The sequence below is a fragment of the Aplysia californica genome, unplaced genomic scaffold (genome assembly GCF_000002075.1).
Source record: "Aplysia californica isolate F4 #8 unplaced genomic scaffold, AplCal3.0 scaffold00541, whole genome shotgun sequence".
NCBI lineage: Eukaryota > Metazoa > Mollusca > Gastropoda > Aplysiida > Aplysiidae > Aplysia > Aplysia californica.
In genome coordinates this window covers 172,499-193,442 of record NW_004797811.1, presented here as the reverse complement: position 1 = coordinate 193,442, position 20,944 = coordinate 172,499, and the positions used below count along the sequence as shown (strand labels likewise).

General features: G+C 39.8%; 2 protein-coding genes across 2 annotated transcripts; one reads left to right on the top strand and one right to left on the bottom strand.

Annotated features, from left to right (window-relative positions):
- Positions 1 to 2,210: 2,210 nt before the first annotated feature.
- On the bottom strand, positions 2,211 to 5,768 carry LOC101851825 (lectin ADEL). The gene is made up of 3 exons (XM_005106539.3): positions 5,680 to 5,768; positions 3,312 to 3,527; positions 2,211 to 2,499 (listed from the first exon to the last, which is right to left on the bottom strand). The coding sequence occupies exons 1-3, from the start codon at positions 5,741 to 5,743 to the stop codon at positions 2,294 to 2,296; spliced, it is 486 nt and encodes a 161-aa protein (XP_005106596.1). The 5' UTR covers positions 5,744 to 5,768; the 3' UTR covers positions 2,211 to 2,293.
- Positions 5,769 to 12,017: 6,249 nt separating this feature from the next.
- Positions 12,018 to 20,650, top strand: LOC101851602 (exosome complex component MTR3). The gene is made up of 9 exons (XM_005106538.3): positions 12,018 to 12,239; positions 12,660 to 12,717; positions 13,978 to 14,056; positions 14,951 to 15,125; positions 15,835 to 15,895; positions 16,440 to 16,525; positions 18,281 to 18,349; positions 19,408 to 19,512; positions 20,488 to 20,650. Exons 1-9 carry the CDS (start codon positions 12,156 to 12,158, stop codon positions 20,590 to 20,592), a joined length of 822 nt encoding a protein of 273 aa, XP_005106595.1. The 5' UTR covers positions 12,018 to 12,155; the 3' UTR covers positions 20,593 to 20,650.
- Positions 20,651 to 20,944: the final 294 nt, after the last annotated feature.

Below are 20,944 nucleotides of genomic sequence, written 5' to 3'. Positions count from 1 at the left end.
ATTCCTATTCTATGATGATGATGTTACATTTCTGAAACTTCTAAAAAATTATGTAACAAATTATACCAAATGCCACAGACACCACCGTAAAATTGAAATAGTATCCCCATTTGGGTGGTCTGAAAATAATTTTGTTTGTAATAATAAGACGATCATTGTGTCATCGTACAACTGAGAAGATCCTTATCCTAATGTAATCCAGCTGTCAAGTTGTAATATTCACTATGATTCACATTTGAAGAGCTTTGAGAAATAATTTCATTACACGTCAATTTCTCGGACTACCATCAACTACTATCTTTGTCGGTCATGACTATTTTCTTGGGGCTGAGTATCGGAGGTGGTTCTACTTCCCTTGAATAAAGAGCCCTATGATTCTTTTTTTTTTCATCACTTATCTTCTTCTCCACAGCTATTAATCTTGTGATTTGTTGAATCATTCGCTTTTTCCGGAGTTTGGACTATGCACAAATGTATTCAGGACCTAACGTATTTTATGTATCACTGTTATGTTTCCATAGCGACGGCTGAGTGCGAGAAGTGACTTTTTATATCCACTTTTCAGTTTCCAGAAAAACGAGTTTGAAAGTTTGACGATATTGAAATCTCTATCTATAACGTAGTCGAAAAAGATACGTTAATATTTCTAGATACCGAATTAATTAAGCTACGGTTTAGATATGAGGTAATTTAGATGAGGGGCTAAAAATCTCACTACCCATATCGATTACTCCATTTCGACCAAAAGTGGATTACATATGTATGTAGTCACTTCTTGCACTCAGTCTTTGATATGTGAGTACAAATAACAGCCTTTCAAAATGCAGCTACATGCTAGAGATTTAAATGATTAAAAAATAAAGTAATCCTATAATATATACTTCAAAAGACTGACTGGTTTTGATTGAGTCATGTTTGTTTGTTCAACTTTTCTTTTTATCGTAACGTGCGAGATCTGTAGCAGACGTCAGCGAACGGGTGGTTGGTGGGTGCTCTAGTGTGGTTTGCTCCTTCTTTCCTAACGAACATCTATCAGTGGGTGGTTGGCGGGTGTTCTAGTGTGGTTTGCTCTAACGTCCTTATCTCTCCTTCTTTTTGTGTTTGTTGCTCTCTTGTAAAACCTCTAATCTTTGGCCTAATATTTATGACCTTAGTGTTTTGCAAATGCAGTAAAACTCTTACTTGTGGGCGGTTGTTGTGGTGTGGTTTACTCCTTCATTCCTATAATGAATCTATCTATTCTATCCCCCCTTCTACTTGAAACTTCTTCCTATTTTGTGTTTGTTACTCTCTTGTAACACCTTATCTTCGGCGCTTATAATATTTATAACCTTATTGTGTTGCAAGTGCCGTAAAACTCTTACTGTCTGCTAGAGGAGCCCTTATCTCTGACTCAGAGGTTGACCTGTATTGACCCTCCATCCTCCACGGTCATGGGTTGCCGTTGCACATTCTGCTGTACCCAGGCCAGTCCATGTTTTAATGTCGTCCATCCATGTTACTCTTTGTCTTTCCCTGGCTCTCCTGCCCCACATAGGCTACTTCCTTCAGGCTCCTCTTTCACATTATGGTCTGGTGTCGTTTTAAGCGACCAAAGTATTGTACATGTATTTTTCTACATTTGAATTATGTTTAATTGAAGAATAAACGAAAAACCCAAAGGGGGGATATTATTACATGTATTAACATGTTCTTAAGCACTGTAGAATTGTAAACGGGCTGATTTATCAATGCCATGGTCATACTGTTCCGGAACAGCATAGGGGGAACTGCTGTTTTTCTCCTTTCCTCATCCCAACTATCGTAATTTTTTCCTCAACTTCTTATCTTTTGCATGTTTGTCACTCTCTTGTGGACTTCAATTTCCGGGGTGCCTACTAATGGTAGTCGAAGCAGACTTTGTGCTGTTGAAGCTAGAGAGGTGAGCAGAGTAAGTCTGATTCCTCGTTTGGACTTCTCTGTTGACATCCACCCCGTGGCGCTCATATGACCAATATGTTGCGAGTGCCGTAAAACCTTACTAAAACTTAAAAGCTAAAATAGATAGATAAAAATATAAATAAATAAATGAATAATAATGATAATAATGATAATGATGAAGAAATACCCCCCTCGACGTCCTAGGTGGTACAGCAAGAGGTAGGATATAGAAGTAAATATATATAAGTAAGTAATTATATTTTTTAAATAAATAACCCAAATTTCCTTACTTAATGGGATAAATAAAGAGTTATTCATTTATTCATCATTCATTGATTGGTTCATGGATCACGTGATGGGGAGGACGATGACGTCACTGCACGTAGCAGACGGTAAATTCGGCGCGGCAGCCTCCATTGACCCAGACGTAGGGTCCGGTGAAACCGTAGTTGACGTCAGCCACGCAGGGCGGTCCCTGTCTGGTCTTGATCACCATGGACGACACGTAGCAGGCGTTTTCGATTTGCTCAGAGGCGAACGCGTAGTTGTTGCTGTTCAGGGTTTTTGTCACACATTTGTCTGGGAAAAGGGAGGGAGGTTTGGGGGGAGGGGTGGGGAGAGAGAGAAGAATATACATTAGAAACGAGTGTTGTAAACTTTAAAATAAAAGCGTATTTTTTTTACCTATCTATCTATATATCTATCTTTCTCTATCTTGCTCAGAGGCGGAGGTGTAGTTGTTGCTGTTTAGAGTTTTCGTCACACATTTGTGTGGAAAGGGGAGAGAGAAGAAAGTACTTAGAAACAAACGTTGTAAACTTTAAAAGCGTATTTTTCTAACTATCTATTTGATTCTATCTATCTGTCTATCTATCTTCTATCTATCTATCTATCTATCTATCTATCTTGCTCAGAGGCGAAGGTGTAGTTATTGCTGTTTAGGATCGAGAACGAGGAAGAAGAAGAAGAAAGCTATTTAGGGTTTTCGTCAAACAATTGTCAGGGAAATGGGATGGGGTCGCGGATGAGAAAAAGAGTTTAAAATTTTCTTAAAAAGCGTATTTCTCTATTTCACTGGGAAGTGAAGAGGAGTGGGAGAAAGAAATGAAATACATGTTAAATAGTTGCTATTAACTTAAAAAGCGTTGTTACTGTTAACATTCTTAAGGGGGGGGGGGGGGGGGCTATACAAACAAACAAACAAATCAACAAACATACATACTTTGCAGGGAACAAACTTTGAACAGTCCGCGACAGCCATGAGCCACCCAGAAATCATACAAACTTACAAACAAAACGAGAAATCAAACAAACAAACAACCACACAAACGTACAATCTAAACAAGAAATCCATCAAACAAACCAACGAACAAACCAACAAACCAACTTACTTGCCACTGCACAAACTTTGAGCAGACCACGACAGCCATGAGCTACCCACAGCTCGTTGGTAGAGAAACCGTAGCCGGAGGCAGGCTTGCAGTAGCCTCCACTGAAGTCCTTCTCCACCGACACAGAGGTGATCCAGGCAGCGGGCAGCAGGGGCTTACTGAAGAACTTCCAGCCCCAGCTCTCCATCTTCACGAGAGCACAACGAGGGGGAGCGTCTGGGAACAAAAACAAGTGTAAAAATTAGAGCCAAATGAAAAAAACCCAGGTGTAATTATTATTATTATTATTATTATTATTATTATTATTATTATTATTATTATTATTATTATTATTATTATTATTATTACTATTATTATTATAATATGACAATGCAAAAAAAGGGTAGGTATTAGATCATAATGTAATAAAAATAGTGTAAGTATTAGAGCCAAATGAAAAAAAAACAACAGGTGTAAGTATTAAAGTACCGGTAAAAAGTAAAATTGCTCCCGCATCCGATCCGGACATTGGGGATTGCCTTGTTAGTGAGACAACTTCCTGGGCCTTCGACATATTATTGTGGTAGGGTGGCCAGTTCCTCTCCACGCCGCCTTTACTTCCCCAACTCAAAGTCAGGTACCCATTACTGCTAGGTGGGCAGGAGGGGGCGAAAAAAACCCCGTGTCCGAACCGAAGTTTTAGAATACAAGGTTAAAAAAAAAGTGTCGATATTAGAACATAAAGTAACAAAAGTGTAAGTTTTCGAGCAGAATATAAAAAAGTGTAAGTTTTTGAGAAAATTATTTTTTCTTTTGTCGTTAAGCGTCGAGGGGAGATGCTTTTTTCTATGGTAGGCAAGCTCCATATATTATAAACAGGAGGGGAGATAGAACGCATCCCTGTCGTACTCTAGATCTTATTTTGAACAAGTATATTGTATTGCCTTCCTTCGTTCTTAGTGAGCTTCTGCTGTTGATATATAGAGCTCTGACATTATCTAACATTTGTTATCTGACACCATACTTTTCGAGTGTCTTCCCAGAGTTTTGCAATGGTTTACTATGACAAAAGCCTTCTCGTGGTATACTATAAGGACGATGTTTGATTCTTCGTTGTGTTCGATTTTCTCACATATCTGTCTTTATTCAAATATAGTATTTGAGCACGGTGTAAAAAAAATGTAAATATTAGTATTAGAGCATAATAATGTTTTCAAAAATACAAATGTTAGAACATAAAATTTAAAAAATACAAGTATTAGAGCCTAATGTTTAAAATAGGTAAGTCATACTCGTATTAGAGCATTATGTTTTTAAAAAAAGTGTAAATCTAAGTATTAGACCACAGTGTGGTGGATCATCTGTTTCAAAAAGTGGTAAGTGTTTGGGTTTAACGCCCCTAGCAATACTATGAGGTTATACGCCAAGAATCAGGACCTCCGAATTTAACGTCTGCCTCTGATGAGACCGAAGACATAAAAATATATGATGGGAGCCTTGAAAATCCTCGTGCAGAAGGTGCAGAGATGGCATCTTGTCATTGAGTTTGAGACAGATCAGAGAAACAGCAATCAAATACAGGGAAAAGCTAAATAATAATATAGTTTTATAGTTTTCAACGATCAAGAAAATGCTTTCGACAGCGTGAGAACCTGTTCGTGAAAGCGCTGGAGGAATATGGAGTGGAAAACCAGGTCTTAAAACAAAACGCCATGGCTCTTTTTGAGAATAGTTTGTGTTCCTTAAGAACAAAATAAGGACTTATTAGTGATCCCCCCCACCCCCACCCCAGTATGGTCAGGAGTTCAACAAGGATATATACTCTCCCTGCTTCTATTTACTATGATATTTATGAATGGATTTAGGTATCAGTGAAATAAATACATAATATTATGTGAGGCAGCGTGGTGAAATCAGTAGACGCTCATCAAAATGAAAGTAAAGAAACATTTATTTCCCGGTGCTCTGATACTGATATGGTTTGCTTCTTTTTTCTCACGAAACATCGGACGTCCTTATCTCTCTTCCTTTAAAAAAAAAAACCTCTCTTGCAACACCTCAAATCTCCGGCTCTTATATTACATGTATGACCTTACTGTGTTGCAAGTACCCCAAAATTCTTACCAAAATTAATGGGTGGTTGACGGGTGTTCTGGTGTGGTTTCCTCCTTCTTTTCTATCAAACTTCTGTCGTCCTTATCTCTCACCCTTCTTTTTGCGTATGTTACTCTCTTGTACATGTAACACATAATCTATTCTTTGGCACTTATTTGACCATATCGTGTTGCAAGCGCCGTACGGTAAAATTCTTACACTAAAACTAAACTAAAACTCTTACCAAAATTACACAAAAAGTAAAGAAAGATAACTACGATGATTTTGTACTCACTGACACATCCGTGGGCGGCTGCTACGAGCAGCACAAGGCAGGCAGCAACACAAAGCAGCTTCATGATGACTGTCAAGATTTCACACGTCTGTCTTTGACTGGGCAGGAGGAAGAAAGAGAGTGAACGTCTGTCAGCGACACTTGCCACAAGGCTGGATATCTTGTCGCAGAATGCGCACCGTTTTATACGTAGAATCAGTCACTGATGCGAAAATTTTACTTTCAGAATTAAAATTTTATTGCCGCAGTTTCACTGAAACTTTCAGTCTCCACCCCACATTAAGGAGCACAAAAAATACTAATATGTGAGGCATCGTGGTGGAATCAGGCTGTCGTCAATATTTGGGCATGTAGAGTTATTGTTATCATCTTATAGCTTGTTTACTTCTCTTTATTTGGATGAAAAAAATATCCATTCATCTTGAATACAAGTCGAGATATTTGCGAATGAAGGAGGTGGGGTTGCCTGTTTTCACAGGTAAAATTAGTGAGAAAATGGCCGCCAAATATTAGTTATTTCCTTAGCTTACGAGTCCGTGGTAACAGAAAATTTACATTTTTTTGTGCTTTTAATCAATGTTTTTCAGAAAAATCCACACAGAAACTAGTTCTGTAATTTTTGTTGAGCTAAAAAAATTTTTTTAATAAGAATTCACAAACCTGTGGAAAAATGCAAGTTTCTTCACTTTGGTAATTTTGACGAGAGCCTGATTCCACCACGCTGCCTCACATAATATGCTCATGACAGTTGCAGTTGTGTCTTCTGTGTTTAAAAAAAATGATTTCAAATGCAAATGAACAAACCATCCGAGTAATGAAATGGGGTAGAATGAGAAGAATCAGCGTTTTTAAAAGTTTCTATAGAATTGAAAGTTGTTTGCTGGTACCCATTACTCCGACACGAACGATTAGGTAAGCTGTGGAAAACTATATACTGAAAATAAGTCGTAATAATAAAATATATACATTTCTATGCAGCAGAAGCACAATATATTTTTTTACCCTTTGTTATTGAAACATCATTGTTTTCTTGTTAAGATATTTTAGTGCCGCAATTCTGTTTTGATATGGTGCGTTCGCCGAGCGATTTATGACGGCCTTCTATTTTGCACCCGTCATTTATAACATTTTAACGACAGAAAATTGTAATTTTGTTGTTGTCTTTTTTTTTTCTTCTTTTGAATCCGTCCTATGGTTATGCTACGTAGACAAAATGCAGCGTCCACTTCGTGTGTCTGTCACGGACGGATGCCCCCCCACCCCCACCCCCACCCTTCCACCCCGCCACCCAATTGCTTTTGTGATAAGTCTTGTCTGTCTTTTCTAAGTAAGTGTAAGGTATTGGTCTTCGTTCTTTTCATTACCTCCGTGGCAAGCCTTTTTCTACGAAAGAGCTTACTTTACTGTATCCGTCCTCTTGTACCTCTAGGGCGTCGAGGGGAGAAAGAGCTTCCTGTCTCTAGCACGTTTATTTAATGGCCTGGCTGGGTGGGATATTGTATGTTCTCAGGGTATCCTTCACGCCCTGGATCCAGGTCTTTCTTGGTCTTCCTCTTGCCTTGTACCCTGATACTTTCCTGTAGTAGGCTTCACCTACCTTTTATATCTATCTATCTATCTATCTATCTATCTATCTATCTATCTATCTATCTATCTATCTGTCTGTCTATCTATCTATCTTATTTATTTAGTTAGTTAATTAGTTAGGTATTAATGTAGTTATTGTGCTTTCATAGGTGAGCGTTGTTCGTTATTTCTGAGGCACGTTATCTCCTTTTCTGTGATAGCCCGGGCTGAATATTTATTAATTCTTAAATAAAAAATTGCTTCAAAGTGTTTCGACGATAGATGATTGTTTTTAAGGAGGTTAACTCCCTTCGTGAGGGAGAGAAAAAAAAGTGGGTGGTTGTCGGGTGCTCTGGTGCGGTTTGCACCTTCTTTCCTATCTAACATCTCTGTCGTCCTTATCTCTCCTCCTTCTTTTTTTGTGTTTGTTACTCTCTTGTAACACCTCTAATCTTCGGCACTTATATGACCTTATTGTGTTGCAAGTGCCGTAAAACACTTACTAAAACTTTAGAAAGGAGAGAAAAAAATGGGAGACGCGTTGTTTGGTTTGGCTATGGCGATTTTCAGAGTTCCGAGAGTGCTGCTTCAATCTTGTGAGCACCGCAAAACATCTACCCCCCGAAAACAAACAAACAAACAAACAAACAAAAAACACAAAAAGCCCACACCTTTTTTAGACTATAGATAACAAACTGTACTAAATAATCTGATGATGATTTTTGTGTAGGCCTAGTTCAATAAGTAATGGTGCAGAAGTTACATGAGTGTAAGAAATAATACATAATCACCCCCCCCCCCCTAAATATATTACTTTTGGAGGGGGGAAAGTTTAACTGGTTTGCAAGTGCCGTAAAACATTTACTTACTAAGCCAAAGTTTAACTGGTTTACAGTTTCTTCTGTTTATTTCTTTGTTCGTTTTTTGTTGTTGTTTTTTGGTAAGTGTTTTACGACGTTCGCAACTGCATAATGTCACATGAGCGCGTGGGACACATTAATCATTTTCAGTTGGGAGGACATTTTGAACTTTCCCCCTGGTGGCGGCCGAAGCCCACTCTTATTGATTTTGGACCACCAAGGGATCTTTAACGCGTGCAACTTGCACACGAGACCCGCGAGATTTTTCGCCCTTGTCCGAAAAGGCTAGGTATAGATCTTTCTCACCACAAGATCAGGGATGTGGCTGAAATACAGCAGTAAGAAGGAGCCAAGGAGTAGCAGTAGAAAGGCTGCAGAAAGAGCCAGGAGCCAAGGGGGCAAAGAAGGTGAGGGGGTTGGGGCAGAAAGTGGAGACGAAAGTGGACGACAGAACATTGTTAGATAGCAGGAAAGGATGTGAAAGGTGGCAATTTTAGAGAAGAAGATCTTCAGTTGCTCTCCGGATTCGAACCCTCGACCTATTGAGTGAGATGCGAACACCTTAACCTCTAGGCCACGAGTGCCCCCTTTGTTTGTTTGTTTGATTATTTGGTATTGTTGATTTTTATTTCATTTTTGCTACTTTATTTGTTTATTTATTTATTATATAAATTGGTACTGAACTCGTTATAGAAGAATTAATATTATCTCTGCTTCTACTCTTTTTGAAAGTTTGACACAGCGTTTAATGTGCTGGGGACATACTCATTTATGATCAGTCTACAGGTGAATGCATTCATTGAAAACAAGATTTGTTAGGTTTCAAACGTTTTAAAGCACCGACTGAACCTTTCAAACGCGAGTCATAAGCTGTGGTCGACCATAAATTATTTTCAATCATACCATTCCCCCATCGCCACTTTTCCAACCCCCCCCCCCCTCCTAAACGAATAAAACACTTTTACTCCTGTCTCACTGTCAATGAAATAAGGCAAAACTGCAATGTGTGAATTCCTTGCCCAATCCCAGTGGGGTTTTACGGTCAGAGTTTTAAACAGTTGAGTTTGAGTATAGAATAGATGAATAGACAGAGCACGTTGAGTACAACAGAGACAGAATAGATTAATAGTAATAATAGACAGAGCACGTTGAGTACAACAGAGACAGAATAGATGAATAGACAGAGCACGTTGAGTACAACAGAGACAGAATAGATGAATAGACAGAGCACGTTGAGTACAACAGAGACAGAATAGATGAATAGACAGAGCACGTTGAGTACAACAGAGACAGAATAGATGAATAGACAGAGCACGTTGAGTACAACAGAGACAGAATAGATGAATAGACAGAGCACGTTGAGTACAACAGAGACAGAATAGATGAATAGACAGAGCACGTTGAGTACAACAAAGACAACCATGCCGCCATCAATAGACTCTAGCTGTGTAGGAGGAAGGTGTTATTCATCTAGGTCAATGAACGAAATGAACTGTTTAATGACGCATGCAGGTCATGGAAGAACGATTTTTATTCGTACTGGTCTTTATTTTATTTTATTTTATTTTTTGTCTGCCGCCTTAACCGTTTTTTTGTTGTTTTGAGTTGTTCCGCCTAAATATTGTTTTGTTTTGTGTTTTCTCTCTCCCCCCCCCCCTTTTTTTTTTGTTTATCCTATTGGTTTGATGCCACTGTTTTTGTCTGTTTGTTGTTTTGTTTGTTGTTGTCTTCTGCGGGGGTGGGGGGGGGGTAATGCTTTTTAAAACGTGGTTTCTTTATTACTTTTTGAAATTAAGATCTATTTATTTATTATTTTTTTTTTTGGTGAGGGATGGATGGTGTGGGCCGTTTTTTTTCCGGTTTATTTACCATTTTTCGGGGGAGAAGAGAGTCATGTAGGTGGCGTCGGTGGTCTAGGTCGGGGGTTCGAGCCGCGGGCCCGACGTTGTGTCCTTGGGAAAGGCACTTCACACGAATTTTCCTCACTTCACCAAAGTGAGAATGGGTACCCGGCCATAGACAGCGAAAGTTTTTTAAGTGGCAGCTTGCACTGTATGCTTCCCGGGAAGTTGAGGCTGTTTCAGAATGCTCTCAGGTCTGCTGGGGTAATAGTATAGATTGTGAAGCGTATAGCTTGCTGTTGAGCGGGGATTTGTGCTATACAAATACTATTATCATTATTATTATTATTATTTTTATTGTTACTATTATTATCATTGTGTCAGTTTTGTTTCGTGGTTGGGTTGTTGGTATCCTATTTTTTATGCCACTGTTTTTGTTTTTTTTTAAATTGGTATATATACGCCTACTTTTTTCCTTTTAAAAAATTGTCTCGAGTCTTTCTTCCTGTCACAACGTACTGGAGTGCGGTCAAAAACTCGTAACACAACTTATCCTCAAACATCCTGCTTATCCCCGGGGCGGTGATATTGACTGAAGTGTCTTTAGGCCGTTCTCAAGGGGGGGGGGGGGCATTAACATCTCGAGTTCTTATGCACAGTAGAATTGTAATTGTAAATGGGCTGATTCATCAATGTCATACTCATGACTGTGCCTGAACTGCAACGGGGGACTGCTGCTTTTTCTTTCCTAATCCGTATTATCGTCATTTTCCCTCTACTTCTTTTGAATGTTTGTTACACTCCTGTTACCCGTTATTTCCGGGGTGCCTTGATAGTTGATGCAGACTTCTTGCTGTTGAAGTTAGAGAGGTGAGCAGAGTAAGTCTGATTCCCTGTAATGACTTCTCTGTTGTAATCCACCTCTTTGCGCTCATATATGACCTTATGCAGTTGTGAGCGCCGTAAAACCTCTACTAAAACAAACAAACAATAACATCCTGCTACTGAAAATGTCCCATGTTTACCCAGTTTGACCATGCGTTTTTTTTTAAATTAACGTTTAAAATCTGCACCCATTTATTCCCTTCAAGTTTCAGGCGTCCGCTTCGGTCCATTGGTCGCTTTTAAGGACAAGCGGGTTAACCCACATTTTGGGGTTTTTCCAGAAATCTTGACCTACACCAAAAGTGGGCTTTGCTCTATTTATAAGAGAAGTTTGGTTTCATTGGTGCGTATATTTGTTTGGTTATTGAAAAAATCTCCTTGTCTTTTAAAGAAACTGAACAAGGGGCAAAAACTTTACCTTCGATTTAATCAAAACAGCATTTATTTTCGGGATAGCCCCCTTGTTTCTTAAATTTAAGCGACCAATTATCTTTAGAAGTCAGTACTTTAATAGTTGCTTATTTTAAAGAAGAGCTTCGATCCCGCCTGCAAGACCAGCTGGGGCTGAGATGGATACAAAGTCCTATAGAGAAAAGAATACTTCTCCTCACACAGGATTCGAACTCTGGTCTTCTGTGTGCGACAGCGAAGCGCCTATAACCACTACGTACACCACCGATTCCACACCAGGGCAGTGCCACTGACTGAAGTGTCTTTAGGTCTTTCCCAAAGGGGAGACATTAACTTGTTCTTACGCACAGTAGAATTGTAACTGTAAATGGGCTGATTCACCAATGTCATGCTCATAACTGTGCCTGAACTGCTACAGGGAACTGCTGCTTGTCTACCCTAGTCCTTACTATCGTTATTTTCCTCTACTTCATTTGTATGTTGTTTGTCACATTCTTGTGTCCCGTTATCTCCGCTGACAAATCTGCACATCTTTTACGCGTCAATATGACTAAAGATTACTAACGTAATGCACAGATGGGGAAGGCACTCGTAAAAAAAACCCCAACAACAACCAAACAACTACAACAAAACAACAACAACAAAACAACAAATCCCTCAAAGATATTCGGCCTGCAGATGTTGCATGTGCATTATTTACGAGTGTTAATATTATAATAATACCGCGAATATTTCATGATACGAAGATCTCACAATCCACGACGAAATTATTCAGAGTTCAGGCCCTTTATTTCAATGGCTGCGCCCGTGTGGCACTGTTACAGGAGATCTAACTCCTGATCCTGGGTTTGAAGAAATGAAGTTTTGTTTGAACTGAATTCAGTTAGCGCTTGAATTGATAATAACAACTATAATGCCTACTGACACTAGACGCATTCAAGGGCCTGAGACGTCCAACAGTCCCTATGATTTTTGCCCTACGGCTACCAGCGACCCGGTAAGTTGATAGATAGGCCAAGCCTAGAAAAAGAATCTCTCGGCACTTTTTCGGTCTAAATATCTGGATCTAGAATCTAGATTCTAAATCTAGAGATCTAGACTCTAGAGGGGCTCTATGGAAATTGCCTTCCCGTTTATTTACATAGAGGCCTAGATTCTAAGTCATAAGACATGATAAGAAACAGAAGTGATTGCTAAGTGAACCCTACCACATTAGTTAGCCAGTACGCCTAATATTTTTCTGCCCAGGAGTAGGATCTAAACTCGGATTTTTGTTGAGAATTTAAAACTCAGCACTAATTGTTTCCTCCTGGTCTTCTTGATAGCTCTTTCTTTAATATGTCAGTAAACTAAATCACTTAAATAAATATTTCTTCCCACAGAATTAGTTACATTTTTATGCTTTGTCAAATAACAGGCTTTGCTTGAGAAACAACGACTCGATGGACGGGACTCAGCACAGATGAGACCGCTGTGTGAGTTGAATTTTTGTTGTTGTTCTTGTTGGGGGTTTTTTTTTGGTAAGTGTTTTACGGCGCTCGCCATATATTTTCAGTTGGTAGGAAATTTTGAATTTTGCCCGGGTGGCGGCGGAAGCCTACTCTTATAGATTTTTTAGTCATCAAAGGATATTTAACGTGCCCAACTTGCACACAGGACCTCCAAGATTTTTCGCTCTTGTCCGAGAAGGCTAGGTGTAGATCTTTGGTATCAGAAGATCAGGGGTGGGGCAGAAAGACAGCAGTAAGAAGGAGCCGAGGAGTAGCAGTGAAAGGCTGCAGAAAGAGTCAGGAGCCCAGAGGAGAGGACAAAGGAGGTGAGGGGGTCGGGGCAGAAAGTGGAGATGAAAGCAGACGACAGAAAATTGCTAGAGAACAGGAAAGGAGGTGAAATGAGACCATTTTTTTAGAGAAAAAAACTTTTCCCTCGCTACCCGGATTCGAGCCCATGACCTTTGAATGAGATGCAAACACCTTAACCTCTAGGCCACGAGAACCCCCGAGTTCAAGTTTGGAAAAACGAAAATGAATTTATATTTTCTAATATTTGTCTTTTCTGCAGAGCATTCATTTGTGGATTTTGTACATTGTAACTCAGATTTTCAAGGGAGTTATAATTGTTTTTAATGAATTTTTTAGAAGCAATTTTTTGGTACAGCTTGATGCTGAAGTGTTGAATGTTGTCCACAAATTTTGAGTTGGACTTGGGTCTTGTAAAAAAATGTATTCTTTTATTTTTAGTTTAGTTGTATGTGCTTTCTTCAATTGTTTTGTTTCTGATATAGTCCTAGTCGATATCACTATCAGGGGTAATTGGAGGGTACCGTGGGTAGGTCCTACTTTGTTACTTTCCCTTGCTGTTTTTGTGTTGTCTGTCTTACTTGATCCCAGCACATGACAATTATTGTGTCATTGTGCCTCTCTTTACTCAAACAAACAAATGCTATCAGAGCGTTTTCGCTTCATGTCCCTGCCCTTCCTTAGAATTGCTTACTTTTTATTTTTAAAATCTTTGACAGAGAGGGTTCCCCCCCCCCCCCCCCCCTTTTTTGTGCAGATAAAGGGTAAAAAATTTATAACGAAGCATTAAAACTATGATGGGGATTGTGGATAATAGTACACATGTCATGTGGTTGCCTTTCGAACTCGGCAAACATTTCCCTTGCCTACTTCATTTATAAGCAGCACTTTAACGTTGAGTTGTGCTGCATAAAAAATGTGTTTTGTTTTCTACAGTTCTCCGAGCTGGCGTCATCAGCCAGGCGAGAGGCTCAGCCTACATAGAAATGAATCAGACAAAGGCGATTTGTGCCGTGTGAGTAAGAGTTGTGTGTGTTTTGAGTGGGCTTCCTAAGACTATTATAATCTTATGGTATGGTATTAATGCAATACCCTCTTTAACCAAGTTGTGACGGGGTTTTTTTTCCAACTTTTACTGCACCCAATTTTTCGGTAAAATTCCGGTCAAAGCTATTGTAGTGCAGTTATAAAATCACAAACGGTGTACGTGTGTACGTAGTAAGGTTCATGCAATTGCCGTAATCGGATGAATTTAGGACGTATATTGTACAGGAGGAGGGCATCTTGGTACACAATGTTGGATGTACAGGCGTGCAGGAGCTGTCACGAAGGGGTTAATGATTCCAGGTTCTTTTTTATCTTCTTCTCGTTCGTCTCTTAATGCACATTCCAGTCGCTAGTGCGAAGGCTGCTCTTCGCTGCAGATCCTCCAGGCTCCAGTAAAGCTTTGAGTGCTCCTGTCTTGGGTTAGGCCGATGTCTCCTTCCAAGTGCCTCGAGCATTGTGCAGGCTTGTAGCAGTGTATGACTTCCTGTATGTATAGCTGAGATTCTTTATGAGGTGTGACCTCCGAATCTTACATCCATCTCTGATAGAGCAGAGTTGTGTGGACGGAGGGCCTTAGAGCAGAGTTGTGTGGACGGAGGGCCTTAGAGCAGAGTTGTGTGGACGGAGGGCCTTAGAGCAGAGTTATGTGGACGGAGGGCCTTTATTTAGCCCTCCCCATACAACTAAAGATTTTTAAAAAACCTGCCTCATTGGATTTGAACCAGGATGTGTTTGTTACTCTCTTGTAACACATCTAATCTCCTGCACTTATATGACCTTATTGTGTGGCAAGTGCAGTAAAACTCTTACTAAAAAAACCCTAAATACAACTAAATCTCAAACTCCAACAACTTCTCTCCAGCTACGGCCCGCGAGAGGTCCAGCGGCGGGAGGATTTCAGCCTGAAGGGTCAGCTGACCTGCCAGTTTCGATTTGCCACTTTCGCCAGCCAGCATCGTCGACAGCATCAGCAGGGCAATCAGGAGAAAGACTTGTCTGTGCAGATGTTGGAAGCCCTGGAGCCAGCTGTCTGCTTGGTAAAAGAGTCGATGAATTGTTAGGATATCTTTTTTTTTTTTGTTTTGTTTTTTGTTTATTTGTTTGTTTGTCTTTTTAAAATTGTTTTTACCTGTCAACTGCCTGACTGGAATTGTTTTTTTAATAGAATGCCACGGGTAGGACTGTGGTTGGGGGGTGCTCTGGTGTGGTTTGCTCCTTCTTTCCTATCTAACATCTATCTTCCTTATCTTTCCTCCTTCTTTTGTATGTTTTGCGACTCTCTTGTAACACATAATCTCTAGATCTGCCCAGGCTATTCTGGGTGTTTGGCAGCGTTTGTTTTTGAGCTCTTTGAAAAACTAGGAACCTCATTATTAATGAAAAATTTTCAATTCTGATTTCTTAAACCCCAACTGAAAAAAAACTTTCAATGGTTGGTGACTTTGTTTAAAGTGACATTATGTGTTAATTACAGCATTATTATAATGATATTGGCATTGTATTGGCTTTATATAATGTTTGCTTTCTGTGTCAGGATTTTCTGAAGATTATAGTGGGTGGTTGGCGGGTGCTCTGGTGTGGTTTGCTTCTTCTTTCCTATCGAACATCTATCATCCTTATCTCCCCTTCTTCTTTTTTATGTTTGTTACTCTCTTGTAACACCTCTAATCTTTTGGCGCTCATATGACCTCCGTAAAACCTCTACTACTAAAACTGAAGATTATAATTTTTACAATTCCTTTTCAGCACAAGTATCCCAAGTCCCAGATCAACGTTTATGTGACAGTTTTACAGCACGATGGCTCCGGTGAGTGGTGAATAATGTAGTACGTCCTATTTCTTTTCTCAACATACTTTTTTTTTTCCGCAGTGAATTTTTTTTTTCTGGTGTAAGTAATGTAAAGCCAGTATGTTCGTTTGAGAGAAATGAGGTTCTAGGTTTTTTGGCTTCTGAAAGTCATCATTTATGTGTATATCTGTGCATGTATCAGTGTTTGAAACACCTTGTTAACTCGTGACTTTGTATACAGAGTATTTTACTCTGATGGTTTTCATAACATAATTTCTGTTCTCCGACTTTTTGTTACAACTGGTTTCGTATACTTGGAGGGCAGGAGCGAAAGTTAGGTTTTTTTGTTCACTGTTTAGCAGTAATGAACGTTTGTAAGGTATGGTGAAAGTTTTCAAAACTTTGGTAGGAAGTACAGGTGTTACAGATTGTTTTTGAAAGCTTATGATAAATTTTATGTCCATCTCTCCGTCGGAACCAAACACAATGGAAGGTGGGGGTGTCTGAGTCTTGTACAGTGTAGTTGGCAGACAAGTAATCGGTATACTTTTGCGTTCCCCAGTTCTGTCGGCGGGAATCCTGTGTGCGTCTCTGGCCCTGGCGTCTGCGGGAGTGGAGATGTACGACCTGGTCATCGCGTCGTCTGCCGTGAGTGGCTGGAGGGTGGTTGTCGTACATATTGATTAAGTTTTCTAACTCACTCACTACCGCACCCTCAACTGTTGCGGGTAAAATAGCTCCGATATTGTGATGTCACACCCGTTACCCTTGCGGTTTCGCTTTTTGGAATTTTTTTTCTCACGTTAAAACCGCACCGTTTGCGGTACTGGTTTGTCTTTCTCGTAGCCCATTCAATTATCTTACATTAAAAAGAAACGAAACCGAAATTAGACAGGTGCAATTGAGTTATTGACTTTTCCGACACCTGCCATTAGCCATTAGAACTGAATTTACCATTACGTTTCCCACAATTACAGGTCGCTTGTCCTTGACAGTTTTTTAACCTTTGACGACGAAAGTGTCTCAGAAACGGATGAATTGGTCGAAGATTGTTATGACGAACTGGGTGGAGAAATTTGCAGTGGTGGGGAAAGGCGTGAGTAAGAAAGGCAAAGGGAAAGCAGTTTTTGACCAATTTTTGAAAACTTGTGAAAAAAAAAAGTAACAATAAAACAAAGCTGTAATTTTATCAGGGCAAATCTTTACTGTGTTCAAACACAATGGTCCTCATTTCAAGTCTCTATGTTAATTAGCATACGCTCCGTGATTTTACAAATTACCCCTAAAGTGTCTGGTACACAGGGAATAGCGACACCAAAAATGGAAAATGGCTGGTAGTGAGTTCTTCTTCTTCTTCTTCCTCGTTCTTGAGGGTAGTGAGTGAGTTTGATGTGCTTCAGGTAAGTTTTAGTGAGAGTTTTTACAGCACTTGCAACGCAATTAGGTCATATAAATGTTGAATATTAGAGGTGTAACAAGAGAGTAACAAACACAGAAAAAGGAGGGGAGATAGGGAAGATGTATATGTATGATAAAAAAGACTGGACAAACCCGCCAGCTGCCCACGTGGATGAACTTTTCTTTATTCAAAGAAGTATGTTTTTCATCCCCAGAAAGGGAGAGGGGGGGGGGGGGGGTGTTGGTGGTTGTTGTTTGCCCCAAAATGTTTTGATTGCTTTTTGTTTGTGAAAGTGTAGCAGCACTTCTTTTATTGCAACAGCCATGTTTAATGACTTGAAAGTTCCAGAATCTTAATTTGTATGTTTTTTTAAAATCACCCTTCAGCACACACACCCCCACCTCACCCTCCACCCCCTCGCCTTGTTACTTTTGCCCCCTTGTTGCGGGTGGTTGGCGGGTGCTCTGGTGTGGTTTGTTTCTTCTTCCCTATCAGACATTTATTCGTCTTTATCTCCCCACATCTTTTTTTTTGTGTTTGTTACTCTCTTGTAACACCTCTAATCTTAATCTTTGGCATTTATATGACCTTATGTGTGTTGCAAGTGCCGTAAAACTCTTACTAAAACTAAAAGCCCCCTTGTTTTCTCCTTTTTCTCTTCTTCTTCTTCTTCTTCTTCTTCTTCTTCTGGCTGGCCTCCGTTAGGAGGGCGGCAGTCTGCCGCAGGCAGACTGGTAAGCGGCAACCTCTTGTGGCCTCGTCCAAAGTACATCCAGGCCCAGTTGGTTCGGCTGAGCCTCCAGACAAAAACTCGGTCGCCTCCGTACCTGTCTGAATCCAGGGGTTGATTGGCGTTCGGCCCGGAGCTATACTTGTTCCGGGGTCTGCAGCACCGCGTAGAGGTCCCAATAATGACTGCAGTCCTTTTTCTCTTTTTCTCTTCCTCCCATATTATTATAACCCTCCACTTGTCTCATGTTGCGTTTTTGAATATCTCTTCCCAGGCGATGTACAACGACTTGACCATCTCGGATCCCACAGTGCAGGAAGAACAAGCAGTTCTGAGCCGTGTCGTAAGTTTCTCGTAGTGAGGCATCGTGGGGACATCAGGCGCTCGTCAAAATATTGAAATCGAAAAAGGCAGCGTTTTTCTGCTGGTTTAGCAAAATTTATCCATTAAAAAAAATTTTTGGCTCATCGCTTTCAATGTCCGTTTAAAAACACATTTTTGTGTAGATTTTACTGAAAACTGTTGAGTTAAGGCTCAGAAAATGTAAATTTTCACGAAGTTGCCAAACTTTGGCGGCCATTTTCTCGCTAATTTTAAAGGCGTCCCCCGCCTCCTTCAATGGCAAATATCTCGACTTCTATTCAAGACAGACAGGTATTTCTGTCATCGAAAGCAAGACAAAGGAACAAGTTTTAAAATGATACCAATAGCTCCATATGCCCAAAAATTGACGAGCGTCTGATTCCACCACGTCGTGACACATTAGTTTTTCCCAAGGGATGTGTAAGCTCAGAAGTTTACAATAGTTCTTTCACTCCTTTTTTGAAAATAGATTATATGAACCGTCTCAGCTCCTAAATTGTATTGACAGTTGAAATGTTTAAAGATGGCCCCCTATTTTGGAGGAGAATGGTGGTTCTATTAGACAGGTAGCAGTCTTGCTTCCCTCTTGGAAATTGAAGTTTGGTCTTCGAGCCGCCTGTTTGTTCTTTAGTTCAAGTCACCTGTCACCACGCTAGAGATTTACCATCGGTGCCTCGCTAATCCGTACCGTAACAGGCTTCGATCTTTCCTGGTTTGGTCAAGTATGAATCCTGAAACCATCACAATTTTCTTTTTTGTATGTATGAATCCTGAAACCATCACAATTTTCTTTCTTGTATGTATGAATCCTGAAACCATCGCAATTTTCTTTTTTGTAGGTATGAATCCTGGAAACATCACAATTTTCTTTATTGTAGGTATAAATCCTGAAACCATCACAATTTTCTTTATTGTAGGTATAAATCCTGAAACCATCACAATTTTCTTTATTGTAGGTATAAATCCTGAAACCATCACAATTTTCTTTATTGTAGGTATAAATCCTGAAACCATCGCTGTTTTCTTTTCTTGTTCCAGGGAAAAGGTAGTTCAGGTATGCTGACGGTGGCGTTCATGCCTTCCATCAACCAAGTCTCTGCAATCACGTCCGACGGAGGAATTCAGTTTGACACTCTGAACAAAGTAAGTTTTGCCCTGTACATTCTCAGGTTTACTGCCTCAGATGTCATTTTACTTTAATTTCCATGCTAGGACAAATAAAGTGGGGGGGGGGGGGGTTTGGGGGGGAGGGGGGGGTTAATAGTTTTTAAAAATTATTTTTCTTTTTCTTTTTTTTAAAACGAAAAAAAGTTTGACCTGTCTCGTGGAGAAAAATGATTAAGTCTGATAAAGTGAACTTTGCACTGTCCCCATGGTTTTATGCACCCCGCATAATTTGGCAAAATTTGATCTTTTTTTTTTCCATAGTTTCTGATTATTTTCCTTTATCATTCTTTGTTAAAATTAACAGAATCGCATAATTTCACATTTTTGGGCTCAGTTTGCATAATTTCAAAATTGTTCTTGCATAAAACCACGGGACAGTTTGCAGGGTGACCAAAAGAAAAACTTTCCTTTTTTCGTGCATTGAGTGATGAGTCTTGTACCCCGTATCTCATTATCTGTTGGTGGGTGCTCTGGTGTGGTTTCCTCCTTTGTCCCTATCAAACATCAGTTGTCCTTATCTCACCTCCCTCTTTTTTATGTTTGTAATTTTCTGTATTTATATGACTTTATTGTGTTACAAGTGCTGTAAAACTCTTCATCATCATCTTCATTGCCTTTCTCACCCTGGGTCAGGCTATAGGCCTCAAAAAAACACTTTCCACCTTTCCCTGTCTTGGGCTAGCCTTTTTATGTTATTCCATGTCTTCCCTCTTAAAAAAACCAAAACATGGGTGGTTGGTGGGTGCTCTGGTGTGGTTTGCTCCTTCTTTCCTATAAAAAATCTATCATCTCTATCTCCCCTCCTTCTTTTTTGTGTTTGTTACTCTCTTGTAACACCTCTAATCTTCGGCACTGATATGACCTTATTGTGTTGCTAGTGCTGTTAAACTCTTACTAAAACTAAACTTTAAAAAACCCGCCATATCTTTTTTTTCTTCTTTCTATCCACAGACTGTACGAACGGTGATCGACAACTGCCAGAAACTGTACCCGGTCCTACAGCAGACATTGGTCAAGCACATAGAGGAGAAGAAGAAAGGCATATCTTCGAAGTAGATGTGTCAAATGTTTATAATGTTTTCATTCATGTAAATAAACATCTTTTCGTTATCATCGCTGACTTTTGGTGTTTAGTAGCAATATACTTTATGTAGTGGCTGTCATAATTTGTTGTTTCTTCTCTAAAGAAAATTTCTCCTTTCACTTTTCCAGCTCTCTACTAATCATGTTCTGTCATCTGCTTTTTGTCTCCACTTTCTGTCCCCTTCCCCCCCACCTGTTTCCCCGACTCTGTGCTCCTGGCTCAGTCATCTGTTTTCTACTGCTTCTTCTTGGCTCTTTACTGCTGTCTTTCAGCCACACTCCTGGTCTCGGATAAGGGCGAAAAAATCTTGGAGGTATGCAAGTT

Bases quoted from the DNA above. Each gene is read 5' to 3' on its own strand.
- LOC101851602 (XM_005106538.3), top strand. From the start codon at position 12,156: ATGCCTACTGACACTAGACGCATTCAAGGGCCTGAGACGTCCAACAGT. The intron at 12,240-12,659 runs GTAAGTTGATAG...GTCAAATAACAG, and splicing joins CTACGGCTACCAGCGACCCG to GCTTTGCTTGAGAAACAACG. The intron at 14,057-14,950 runs GTGAGTAAGAGT...ACTTCTCTCCAG, and splicing joins ACAAAGGCGATTTGTGCCGT to CTACGGCCCGCGAGAGGTCC.
- LOC101851825 (XM_005106539.3), bottom strand. From the start codon at position 5,743: ATGAAGCTGCTTTGTGTTGCTGCCTGCCTTGTGCTGCTCGTAGCAGCC. The intron at 3,528-5,679 runs GTGAGTACAAAA...TTTTGTTCCCAG, and splicing joins AGCCGCCCACGGATGTGTCA to ACGCTCCCCCTCGTTGTGCT. The intron at 2,500-3,311 runs GTAAGTTGGTTT...CCCTTTTCCCAG, and splicing joins CAAAGTTTGTGCAGTGGCAA to ACAAATGTGTGACAAAAACC.